The sequence below is a fragment of the Egretta garzetta genome, unplaced genomic scaffold, assembly GCF_000687185.1.
Source record: "Egretta garzetta isolate BGI_Z169 unplaced genomic scaffold, ASM68718v1 scaffold172, whole genome shotgun sequence".
In the NCBI taxonomy this organism is placed as follows: Eukaryota; Metazoa; Chordata; class Aves; order Pelecaniformes; family Ardeidae; genus Egretta; species Egretta garzetta.
Window position 1 is genome coordinate 1528362 of NW_009258951.1, and position 13768 is coordinate 1542129.

Genomic DNA, 13768 nt, shown 5'->3' on the forward strand with positions numbered 1-13768 from the left:
CTTAATTCTTCTGGAATGTTGCATGTGATTCTAGCCATCGCATTTTGAGAAGTTAAAAAGATAGCGGGGAGGGCAGGGGGGAGCGGGGACAGGCATTGCTGATGGTACAGAGAAGAGTCAGCTCTGAGGACCAGGTAGGAAAAAAGCATAAGATGCTAGCTGAAGTACCACTCCGAAAATAACAGCGTTGGGATGCCCTCCCGGCGGAACTCACTGGGGGCTGGTGTGAGGCGCGACCCCGGCAGGGATGTGCGCACCACTCGCCCTGCAGAAAACGCGGGCGCTGGAGCCCTTTGCGGGCGTGCTGCTGCTGGCGTGGCCCCAACGGGCTTTCTGAACCCCGGCAGGGAAGCGGGAAGGCCCATCAGTGGGACTGCCACATTAAAACGTTGTCTGAGGAAGCCAGAGCATTGCCATGCTTTCTCTGAAACGACTGGGGGTTTCAGTGCATCACAATCTTGGGAAATCCCTCCCTGACAAACGGTTTGATTACATCTTTTATTAACGATACACAGGAGCAGCAATCTGCAGAGAGCACTGCTGACCAGCTTGGAAGGCGAGAGAGGTACTTTCCACCATGCGAGCTGGCATCATTAGGAACAAACTGAAAGACCTTTATAAACAAACACACATTCAGTGTTTCTGCCAAAGAAACTTGATTAATATTCCTGAGTAAATATGCCATGAATTAACAAACACATTTCTCAAAACAGGGTCAGAAGCTAATACACTTTGCGTTTCTGTTTGGTGGAGGTTCCAGAGCTTTTTTATGTAAACGCAAAATATTTTTAGAAGCATTCTAACAATTAATTAGAATAAATTATGTCAGGGAATGATTCAAGGAAGAGTATTGCAATTAATTAATAGTAACAGTTGCATTGGACCTTAAATCAGCCATGTCATGTACCATGACAGTAAAGACCAGATATTCAAGTACAAGCCCAGGATGTTTAGGTTTCATGGCTTGTTCCTAGGAAAGAAGACAGGTGGGTTTTTATGCAGAATTTAACAAACTTCTTGAATAAGGGATCAGACTGAAAACAATGCACTGTTTTAAGTCCCCAAACCAGAACTTAACAGCAAATGGACTCGGCGCTAACTCTTCTGCTTAGAGAGAACCGTATTAAGCAGATCGTAACAAAACATTTGTGTTAGGGAACTGTGAATTACAAGGTGCCGCTAAAAGCAAGAGGTAATGGTGGCACTGGGGAGCATGTTGTAAGCATTGTGAGTAAAACTGTAACCATGACTAACGGCCATAACAACTACTAATGAACTGAAACAGTGGTAAAATAACCTGTTTCATTTGCTAAGTGCTAATCATTTAATTCAAAATGTATGCCTTTTGCACAGAATAGTATGTCTGTACCTTTATTCCAAGCAGTGTTACACAGTTCCTTGGGAAGCACATACTAAAATCCTCCAAAGAAAAAAAAGAAACCATTTAAATAAACCAATATGCATCCAAAATCTTTAAACTCATTTATATTTGTTTTTCATGTACAAGATCAAAGAAATAAAAAAAAAACAGAGTCAAACCCTGGATACAACAGTTTGATCTGATTGCTTTTGATACATACAATCTGTTGCAAGGTACTCGAAATTAAAAACAAATGCTCACACATGTCATATAACAAAATGAAAAAAAGTAAATAAAAAAGTTAAAAGTACTAGCACGTACATGGATGTAGTATATTAGGAAACAAGTTCATTTGAATACCCATATTTTTCTGTATTTAAAATAGACATTTTAATCCTTCCCTTCCCCCAAACAGCATTTGTTCTCAAAAAGTCAAACCCAATCCCTCCCCAAGTTACATTCTAACAGTATTACCAGAATACAAACTGTAATTAACGTCTCATTACTGCAGTATCACCAAGACTTATGTATGCCACCCTCAGTGATGGTCAACAGTAAAACTGTCCAACTGGCACATTTATTGTATTTATGCTGCAAGCAGACAGTGTACATCAGTAAATGTTCAAAACCTGAAATAGTACAGTGAAATATTGTCAGCAATAAATTTAGTTTCGTAAGAATTACATATGCTTTGAATACTTAAACGGTCTGCCATAAACCTGTTTAAAGCCAGAAACTTTTAAAAAAAAAAAGAGAACTTCAAAAAAATAATTTTATTGCTGCACTTCATCTGATACATCCTCTCCATTACAAAAATGAAAAGCTTACAGTGTAAAGAATCGCTTTTAACTTAACCATGACACAGTTCTTAACTGAGTAAAAATCTGACCTAAGATTTTGGCAGTTGTTGTACACTGGAAGTAATGTTTCACATAGCACTCTCCTGTCCAAATCTGCTGCTGGTTTATTATGGAAGTCACGTGGAAATGTAGTTTCTGATTTTTTTTACCTGTTTAAGGTCTTTGAACCTAGGCACTTACCCACCTGAAACACCAATGAAAGAGGAATCAAGTCTGTAGCTTCACAATTCTGATAAACTTGTTATGTGACTTTACTGGAGAACTGCATCGATTTACACTGAAGAAGTATGGCCTTCAGTTGATAAAACTCAGTGTAGCCAAACAGAAGTCAACACAGGTTGGCTAATTCACACCAGCCGAGAACCTGGTCTGCTTGGACTCTCTTTCATTATGACAAAACTTAAATTTACAGTAGTACAGACTTACTAGCAAATGAACAAACTGCATATTCTAAACATAATCTGATGATGAGCAGTATCAACCGAATCACACTAGAGCTCAGATCTGCAGCTACTGTAAATCATTCTAGCACCAATGGCTTTCAGTTTGTCAGGCCAATCACACAGTGCTGATGAGCTGGCCTTACAAGTTGGCACCACAACCAGATGCCAAAAAAATCTCCAATTCTTTACCAAAGTCAGTCATGTCACTAAACAACAAAGCCTTAGGACCATCTGGTTTTCATTTAGGCTGACAACCTGAAGAAGACCTTAAAAGAGAGATTAATTGCAATTACAGTAATACTGGTCAGCCCTGCCCGGTCCCCTGTTTGTTGAAAAGAAATTTCTGCTATCTCAACAGTTAGCACTAGCAAAAATAATTAAAAAACCCCAACAAATAAACCCTCCAAAAGAATAAAAGAAACACAATGCCCATTCTGTAGCTAAATTCTGTGCAGACACAACTCTGCTATCACATCTCATTTTCTATTAAAAAAAAAACAAACCCAAAACAAAACACAAAAAGAGCTACTTAAAACTTCATGACCATAGGTCTTTGCCTCCCATCTCTTTTTTCAAAATTTTGGTGTGTGTGCTTTTTATTTTCCATCTTCTGCTATCACGTACACCCAGCAGTTCATCATTGACAAGGCAGCTGATTGTATTCATTTCTTCTGCTATGTTGTTTACTGAACACTGGCGACCTGTTTTCTGTGTACCCCTATCTGCAGCCACCCTTCCTGGCAAGGATCTACATTTGTTATGTAATCATTTGTCTTCCAAACCTAGTCCATATTCCCGCCACTTCATCTCTGACCTTTTCACCTACCTTCACCCAACCAGATAGAAAAAAGTCTTTAGTGATCAATGTTCTGGTGCATCGATAAGATCTTGTTAAGTGTTATTAGACCTGGCAAACACACATTTACACTGAGTGCTACATCTCCTCCTCTCTCTACATAGCCCGGATTAAGCTTAGAGAAAAGTTTTAATGCCTTTCATAAAAAGACATATTTTTCAATATAAAAAGTTTAAATTCATAGATCATAAATAATATAATTTCAAAATATTTAAGAATTTTAGGACTTCATTTGCATTTCAGGAGAACTGCAAGCTTAATGTCCTTGATGCTTTCTCAGTCCCAAACCTCTGATAAAAAGTATTTGTAGGATATACAATAGGTAGAAATACACAGAGCACGCCCTGTGTCCTGTACACTGATTACGGTAAGTGAAAGACTTAAGAACTAAGCAACTTTACCAGACCAGTTACAATACTGCTTTAGCATTGCCCTGATAAAGTTCTTTTTTCATGTATACAACTACATGTATTTTGACAGTTAAAAACATTACTCAAAACAGAACGAGCAAGGGTTTTTCCCCACTACATATGACATTAACAAGTTGTGCCACGTTTTTCAGACCTGATTTTGAAAGCATGTTTTTGCACTTAACATATTTGCTACAGATTTTATATATATAAAAAATTGTTCATGTGTCAAGTTACAAAACTGTAGTGCTTAATATAGTAAACATCAAAATCTAAGAGCTTTAAAAAAATGCTTGTTTATAATACATTGCTTTGTTTTTAAAAGGCAGCAGCCAGTACCAGTCTGATTTATTTTGCAACAATACTGTAGTGTAAAAAAGTTGCTAAACAATTCTGGTACTTTCAGCCTGAAAGCATTTATTTTCCAAAAACTATACAGTAATATACTGAAAAAAGAAACTGCATTAGTACTGTTTGTGCCTTTACAAATATATAATGAGAATTATTATGACTGATATGGATCAGATTTAATCTGTATTCCATACAGCACAATTAGTTACTAAGAATGATTAAAAGGTTTTTAAAGCTTAAGTAAGTTGATAAAAAAAGCTTCTGATACTATTGTCATAAACGTAGTGTTAAAACTGCTCTCATGGTCTGATGCTGTGCACGTTTTTTGAACTAAGTGACCTAGTAGTTAGCTTCTGTGATTCATAAAGGGTTTCTGATGTTAATCAATACCTAAGAGATCAGTCAGGGACGTGCACAAACACCACCCATTTTCTGTCCTTAAAGTGAAACTTTTCTGCCTGGTCTGAAAAGGTAAAGAAGTATACAGATTTGTAAAGTAGTGTGCTTTTTTTTTAAAAAGGAAGAAATATATGTGTATATATGTATTTTGTGTATATATATATATATATATATGTATTTTATACTTAAATTAGTGTCAATCAAATCCAGGCAGAGATTAAACTGACCATAAAGATGATGTAACAAAAGTCGTTAAGGCAGTGAGTTGTATCTCTTGAGGATTTTCAGATATTCTACCTCTATCTCAAGAGGAAAAAAAATGTTGAATTGCATTGTAGGCCCCATCAGCACTGAATGATTACAGCCAGGTAAGGAAGGGCTCATTTTTGTTGAGTACTGACTCCACATCGTTGAGAATAGGGATCAAGTCTTCTGACTCTAGAGTCCCAAGATCAACATTTGTTCCTGGAAGACAGTCGAGGAAATCAGGGAAACGTGTTTGTTGCGGATTTATGTTCATTGATGTCTGTGCTATAGTTTCTCCTAGGAAAAGTAAAGAAGAACTTTTGAAATACCAAACTCTTCTTGTGGGTAATTTAAAACAACAATTGATATAAAAATTAGACTCCCCCTTTCCCATCAGCACTTGTGAGCATTCCTGTCCTCTACAAACGTTACCTCAAAACCATATTTGCTTGCAGACTGCATATTCTTGGAAGAGTTAATTTCATATCCTTGCTTTGCTCTCAAAAGCACAAAAGGCCCTTTCCAGCAGTGTTCAAAGTAATCAGCCTCTGACCTTCCACTCGGGAAGCATGATTGTTCAAAGTTCACTACTCTGCAAAGGGAGCAATGCAATTGAGCGTTATGTAAACCCCCCATCCTGCTCTCTGCACAAGGGTGAATGCTGTCCATGGGGCATAATTGAAAAAAGTGGTTTACAGCAATTTAGCTCTGCAATATTATACTGCTTTTTTCATAAATTAATAATAACAACATGAAAATCTTTAATAGAGAAACCTTTCACTCTTTGCATCATCTAGAACTTCTGATGACTTCAAAAGGAAGTTCAGGTGAGGAAGCACTGAGAGTTTCACTATTTGGAAAAAAACCTTGTTGATTTCCTAGTCATTTATTTCAGTATTTTAAACACCATGAGGACACTGATATAAAAACAAATACATACCAAAAACTAAATTAGCTGAACACACTCTCTTTGAAGGCAAATCCAACTTTGCCATTGTGAGGGACTAACTAATGAGACTGATTTCACAGGGTTAGAAAATGCAGTGATCTGTACAAAGAATGTAACCCAAGACCAGAGTTTTATTCCTCCTACCTTGGACTATGGTCTGAAAACACAAATTAAAGCTCACATTTTCCAACTTTTACTTATTTTGTTTAGTATTAGGCTAAGGTAAAAGGGTAGAATCTGGAACTAAGTTAAAGCTGAGAACCTTTTAGGCACTAAGTACCTTTCAGGCATTTTTCCCCCCAGTCTCAGTCTGTTCTCTTGCATAGGAAAGCTAGAGATTATCATTCAGTTATGCAACTGTAAAGCATTACTGGTTATAAAACAAAGTTGTTAATATCATTACATTTTAAGCTAAATCAGAGTGTTTTACCTGTATCCATCTCATCTACGTTGCTGAGGAAATCTTCAGGTGTCGTTGGTATACTGTAGCATCCTAATCCCAAGCCACTGTCTGTACTCTGTTCCCTGGAATGGTATGGCCCACTATAAATTGAAACATGAAAAAGCCTCAATAAAGACGTTCTGTTAGATATAGTCCCTGATCATGGCATTTGAAAAAAGACAGCACAGTAGGTTAGATATTAAATACTGAGTCATTAAGCCTCATTCTCAACTGTTGGCCACTAATGTGGTCATGTTACATCAGCCCGAATATAAAACAACTGAAGTGAGACTACTCTTAAATTTTGAAATACACACATGTATATATAACTCTCTAGATAAAAACAGTTCTGATAGCCTGAAAAAAAAAAGTTTATTTATACTTAGGTAATTGTATCTATTCTACCTAGAGTCTTCTACATACACCTACAGTAACAATTAAAACCACCTGTTACCATTTGTTTGATTTTTCTGAAATTCCTTCTTGAAGTATAAACCGAAAGATTTCAGGTCAACCACTTGGCCGTACCCCCTGTTCACAGTAAGTACTAGAAGTTGACAGAGGAAACTACTTCAGAGAGACAGCTTTAGAAGTGTAGAGAAGGCAACAAAACCAATTGCCTAGTGAAGAGGACATGAACTTGCCTGTTCAAGAAAGGATCAGATCCGTTATTTGTAATAGGCCTCATGTCTTGTGTCATGGCAGGTGTATTCACGGCTGTCTGAACTGGGGCCATGTTTTCCGAATCCATGGGAAGTTGTCTGCAGAGAGCAGCTTCCTGAAAAGGCAAATCAATATAAGGGAAGAATTATTCCAACAGCTCAGTACTGCGGTCTTGTAACAAGTGAACATGTAACATATACATATCTTATTTAGGAAAGTAATTCTAAACAATGTAACTGATCACTATTTGTTTCCACTGCTGTGAAGAAAATCATAATGGAGACAGCCAGCATCTTTTCTACCCAGCTGTGCTGGCTTAAAACACTGCAGAATCTACCTTTCAGTTACTACCACGGCTGGAAGCCAGTCCTGTAGTTCAGCCAGGATGCAGATGTATTTGAGGACTTTCTAACCAGCTCCACACTAAACCAGAGAGCCTGTTTACCTGTTCAAACTAGCCTCACTCTTTTTGCGTGATGCAGATCACAAAACGCTCATATAAATGCCTTCACTGGCAGAGCTGTCACACTGGCAACCTCTAGTGAGGGGCAGTGGCAGACAGCCAGGGGAAAGTCAAACCTTGAACAAGAACAACTACCTGCAGAATGACTGCACCTCTGCTGGCCACAGAGATAACCCCTACAAAATCAAATTACCTACGTTATAACTTAGGACAAATTGTGTGTTACTTCACCATAAAACACTGATAGGCCTGCACATAACAACTGATTATTGACAGCCTGTCCACATGGGCTTCATGGGCCAGCTTCATGGGCCAGCTAACTCCAGTTGAGGGTTTTGACATGCATACTGGAGCTGTGTAACACTAAAATTACAATTTCGGTTTACTGTTCAGTGAGGCCAAGTTCTCCGAGAGCTGAAGTAGCAATGATAAAGCAGTTTAAAACCTACAGACTCAAATTTAATCTGCCATGTATCTGTTCCTAACAGCTTACCTTAAGTGAAATTGCTCTCAGTTTAAACTGGTGCATAAGAGAGCAAAATCAGGCACTGAAACTATCTGAGTTGCTGCTAGATGACATAATTTGCTATATGCCAAAGCAGAAGAGTATCACTTGCAACCATAAAGTACTTAACATGTTAGAAGAAAACCACTGGAACCAAGACTTTGACCCAATAGTCTTTAGAATGAACCCTCTGCCTACTAATAAGCACCTGCCTAATCTATGCTGTCTTTAGGATGACAAACGAGCAATGAGAACCAAAGGAAACTTGTTTCAGAACTTCCTGGAAGATAAATTCTTCTAGCATTATCTCTGTGAAACAACCATGACATCTAGTGGTACAGAGGTCTATACAAACATTGTTTGGCTCCATAGGGATGTTCCAAACAAATATCCTAAGACTTTAAAATAATAAAGCTGCATCTGTTTTTTACCTAGTTTACTCAGTCTTATTATTTTTTTAATGAAATAAACAAAGGAAATGTTTAATTTAAATCCCAGTAGAAAACTTCTCTCCACTGAGTCAGTCATTCATTGTCCCAAGTACAGAAAAGATTAACATGTTTTTGAGGCTAGAATATGACATTTTCCTATGTTTTCAATTGATTTTTTCATTGAGGAGGACCGGTCTGGTCTCTTCATGAATAATGTAACAATTATTACTTGGGAATTAACATATATTGGTGTCCATTAATGCAATGTTTCCTTCATAATCAGATTCATATAATATATTCACTGATAAATAATAATTTACATTAGATGTTGTCATTATTTAATAAGTGTTAAGAATAAACAGTCTGAGGCCTCTTAATAGCTTATGTACGGTAGCTTACGTATGCCATTACATTTGTCAAGTGACAATTCTAATGGTGATGTTTCTATTCATAATTAAATCAGCTGGAGTCTTTGAAAATGTACAAACCTCAGAAAATGGGCAGACTGGCTTTTTTAACTCTCTACATGAAGATACTGGAGGTATTTTTTTAAATATAAGAATAGCACCTGCAGCAACACAAGCAAGGCTGATACTAGACAGACAGTCAGAAAGAAAGAAATATAGAAAGATAAAGGAAGAGAGAAGAAAGGGAAGACAGAGAAAATGAGGCAGGATATACTTAGCTAGGATTTTTTTTTTTGTTGAAGTCCAATTCAGCAATGAAGTGCATGTTTTTGATACTTGGGCCGTGCATTTTCAAATCTTACTGGACACTGTTCCACACTAATAAAGATAAGATCAGAACAGGAAAAAAAAGAAAAAAAAAGCCTTTCCCCTAGTTTGCCAACATGTAAAATACATGTTGGTTATCATTCTGGTTGCTGCAATTTCTAAAAATCAAAGTTATTACTAAAAATAAAAGAACTGAAAACATCCTGTTCAAGATCCAACTGTTTGCCTCTTTCAGAATATTGTGACTAAGTCCTAATTTGATGGAAATTATTTGTCTTTGCATTGGAACTATTTCCACAAGAGGTAATGACATATTGACAGTTTGTAGTTCTATCTGAGTAGTTAATTTTACCTAATTGTTCTCACTATATTGCCAAAGACAGCTTATTTCTGAGATTTGTAAATTCTTTTACTTTGAAAGACCTGTATTCACTCCACTGCTTTCCACAGCCACTGCAGAAGTACTGTACTTAAGACAAAAAATGTGTACAAAGAAAGCGAGAAAAGGTTTCCAAAAACCACTGAAAAATCTGTACAGTTCAATAGACATAGACAAAGACTAGACAAGAGATAAATCTCTTCTTTATGGAACACATTTAATTACATGATCACAGGAAACATGAGGCTTTTATCATTCTTCATGTCATGGCTTCTTCCTTTGAGCTCATTACAGAAGCACAAACACACCTCTTCTCCCTTGAGTCTAGGATTCCTCTGGTAGCTTTCCAAAACAGCAAAACACAAAAGCACTGGTAGAGATTTCTGAACCTCCAACTACTCAAAAAATGCAGTTGCACATAAAATTGAAGTACATTGCAAAAACCATAGTGTAGTTCACAAAGGGAGTTTCACATCTTTAACCCTCCATGAAATAAATATTCTTCCTCTCACATTGAACTGCACAGAAATAGGCATGAATTTCCTTACAGCTTTTCATTTATCTTACAGGCTGATTAAAAAATTCCCCAGCCAAATAAACAACACTGAAAAGAGCAGAGAATTTCTTATATCTGCTGCTGCTGGCTTGTTCCATCTGAAAAAAACAACCAACCAGAACTGCACCTGTATTACTTAAATTTAGGTTAATACAGATACATAGGCTGCATTTTAAGGACACTCCTCCCAGAACAGCTTAAGTTTATCAAACATGGAGTAATCCACTGTCCTGGTTTCAGCTGGGATAGAGTTAATTTTCTTCATAGTAGCTAGTATAGTGCTGTGTTTTGGATTTAGTACTCAAGAATGTTGATAACACCCTGATGTTTTTAGTTGTTGCTAAGTAGTGCTGAGACTACTCAAGGACTTTTTGAGCTTCTCCTGCTCAGCCAGGTGCATAACAAGCTGGGAGGGAGCACAGCTAGGACAGCTAACCCAAACTGACCAAAGAGCTATTCCATACCGTGTAACGTCATGCTCAAGGGGGAAGTTAGTTGGTCAGAGGGGGGAAGAGTGATCGCTGCTAGGGACGGGCTGGGCATCGGTCAGCAGGTGATGAACAACTGCACTGTGCATCATTCATTTTGTATATTCTGCATATTCTCTTACCATTCTCATTATTACTATTATTATTCTTTTCTCTTATTAAACTGTCTCTGTCTCAGCCCATGGCTCTTACCTTTTTTTTTTCTTCCCGATTCTCTCCCCCATCCCACTGAGGGAGGGGGGAGTGAGCAAGTGGATGCATGGTCCTTAGTTGCCAGCCGGGTTAAACCACGACATCCACTCAACTAACAAGGTCAGTATGTTTTTCTGAGTGCTGAAAGCCCTGGGCACAATGTGCAAACTCTTTATTGCATATGCAGTATAACTGCTCTGACCATGCTTAGGAAGTTTGGTTCTAACTTGTAGTTGTTTCATGTTACACTAGAAGAACAACTTTCTGATAATGCAATGTCTGTGCCACTTCAATAAACAGCAACGATTGTACTTGGGACAACTAATTGTAGCTAACAGGAGCAAAGTGACAACAGGTTTTATTGTGGGCTAAATGCTCAAGTGTGTGCCACAGAGGAGTGCTGGACATCTTCCCTGTATGACCCCTTCAGAGATTTCTTACTGACATCACCTCTAACTAATTCCATTTCCAAGAAGCTCCTGAGTAAGAAGCAGATTCTGCCTTTTCCTTTGGAAAGCTGACAAAAACCAATCAGTAAGTAAGAAAATTAACTCTTTCCAGAATGACAAAACCAAGGAAACATTTAAATAGAAGCTGTCACACTGTTTTTCTGAAATGCTGCCCTTCTTGGCATGTACTCAGCCTGCAGTTCTAGAGGCTTTACCAACTAAATGAAGAGGACAAAGGAGGAAACAAATTTCCTAAGCAGAGATCTTCCAGAACTGTGTATTCCTCCTGGCTGGGTGTGCAGCTCCACCCGAGCAGCTGCAGCCAGGAATGGCTGCGGGGAGCCAGCAGCTGCTGCCAGGCTGAAAGGAGGTTTGTGACCCACCAAAAGAATTCCTCCCCTCTCGCTCAAACTCTCTGCACCTCCTCGCAGTTGCTAGCAGCAGCGTGCACACTTACTCAGCGTTTTCCCCTTTGATAGGTTATACTAGAAAAGCAAAAGCAGCAGTGAAGGGTCAGGGCAGGAGTAACTGTACTTGAACACTGATGACTCCAGAGGAATTTGTTGCATTCTTCTCAGCTGCCAGGGTTCAGGAGCGCTCAGGTTACTGGCAGGAAGTTCATAAAGTTCTGTTAGGAAGGATGGATTTTGCATTTTGCTTCCCTTGGGTGGGAAATATGTTGTTCCCTAAGCTCCCTAAGAGCACTGAAAACTTTAGTAATGCAAAGTGATACTGTCCTACTTTACATAACGTAGAGCTCAAAGAAACACCATAGGTGCAGGGTGGTACAGGACATAATAAATTGGAGGCTTGATTAAGTACAGCACAGCTGCAGAGTGTTGTGCGTGTGTTAGTTTCAAAGTAAAACAGAGTCAGCAGAGCAGGGAAACCAGCCCTTTTGTTAATGGCACAACTGTTTTGAAGCTTAATTTGCTCTTGTCCTGAAGCAAGAACAGATCCAAAGAGAGTAAAAATAGCTAAACACGTTATTAGCACGATGACAATTATGACTAAACTCATACCAGACATCCCCACTCTCTTCCCACACCCATCTCTATTATGTTCTGAGCTCTTGATAGTAAAGGAGGGGGTATGCAAAAGACTTGAGATCACTGCTCAGGCCAGAGGCCACCACCTTGAACACGGTTCTGCACACACAGGTCATATATCATATTCAAGGGTAATGGAAACTGAGCATGGGCACAAGATGTTGGTGTCTGTACACTTTCCAGGCTCAGGTCTGAACCATAAAAGTCAAATTCAGCCCCAACATGAGCAGGTAAAAAAATTCAGGAACTTCAGTGGAATTGTATCTGCCTTTCACCCCCTGTTCAGCAAGAGCACTGAGCACTTGCTGAACTTTGAGCATCTACATAAATTCACCAAAGACAATGGGAATAATCACATGCAAAGTGTTGCTGCAGGAGCTACAAAAGCACATCATTTTAGTGCTTTTTTTTTTTTTTTTACAAATACAGCTAGATGGTGCTGTACAGTTGCAAAATGTATTAATGATTTTTTGTTAATTATTTTTGTTAAATTATTTTTTTTAAAGTTCTTACACATATTTAAAGAAAGGAGGTAAAAGAGTAAAAAATATAAATGAAGCAAATACATTGCTGTAAAGTCTTTTTACAAATATTTTCACTGTTTTTGCGATTCTCTTGTCAGAGATCCTTTTTCATTTTGTTATCAATTTCTCTTTTACAAAAGCCTCCTAAATGATAGTATGTACATTCATCCTACATTTGGTCTTTCTGTCTGCACAAGATGAAGTTACTACAGTTCCAATGGTGTAACTGGAGAAAAATTTGACTTACACATAGTTTGTACATGGGAAGAAAACTACAACTTCTAACTGTTGTTAGAAGTCTGTATTACTATAAAAACGCACATCAAACTCTATTTTCTGTACATGAAGGAAAAAAAGCACTTTCAATACAATTCTAATAACCTTTAATTTGGTGAGTGATTGTAATAATATTTATTATTGCTTTTGAAAAGTGATGTTTTAGTAAAATACAATGAAAAACTTATTTCTTCTGAAATAAAAGCATGGAAAAAGAGCACCGCAAATTCTCAATCATTACAAACATTAAAGACCTTTTTTTCCCATTGATTTTACTGAGCTAGTATATTTAAAAAAACCCCAAACCCTACGTATTTAGCAAAACCAACATTCAAAGGCTGCAAAGAGAAAACCAAAAAAGCTGGCCGTTAATTTGAGGTTTTCATGACTGCTGCCTCTCAAAGATGACAAATCCTTAGTGAGCATGTCTCCCTTCTGGTGAACCTGCTCTGATCATCCAGATCTCTATTTCAGATGTAAAGGTTTTAAAGATGTATGCGTCCCCTTCTTTATTACCCACGAAGTCTTCTAGAGGTCACTGAGACGCTCCAGTCTGTTGCCATTGCTAATGTGTTTTCTCTCAGTCATTCTCCTCCAGACTTGAGAGGAAAAAGTGCATCGCTCCTCACTTACTTGTGGCTAGTCAAGCTACAACATACACTCTGCTACTCCTCCTCAGAGGGCATCTAAGTGTGAGGATTTTTCTTATGCTTCTCTCTGCATTTTACACAAGTCACTAACAT

The 13768-nt window shown here is 38.0% G+C and overlaps 1 protein-coding gene across 1 annotated transcript in view; it reads right to left on the reverse strand.

The window, feature by feature from the left end:
• Window positions 1-4935: 4935 nt before the first annotated feature.
• The window catches only part of WWTR1 (WW domain containing transcription regulator 1), a 32147-nt gene continuing 23314 nt past the window's right edge, over window positions 4936-13768 (reverse strand). The window contains exons 4-6 of the mRNA XM_035890036.1: window positions 6961-7094; window positions 6305-6417; window positions 4936-5222 (exon numbers count right to left, since the gene is read on the reverse strand). Coding sequence (XP_035745929.1) covers window positions 5038-5222; window positions 6305-6417; window positions 6961-7094 — 432 coding nt within the window. The 3' untranslated portion in view covers window positions 4936-5037. The remainder of the gene's footprint in view (window positions 5223-6304; window positions 6418-6960; window positions 7095-13768) is intronic.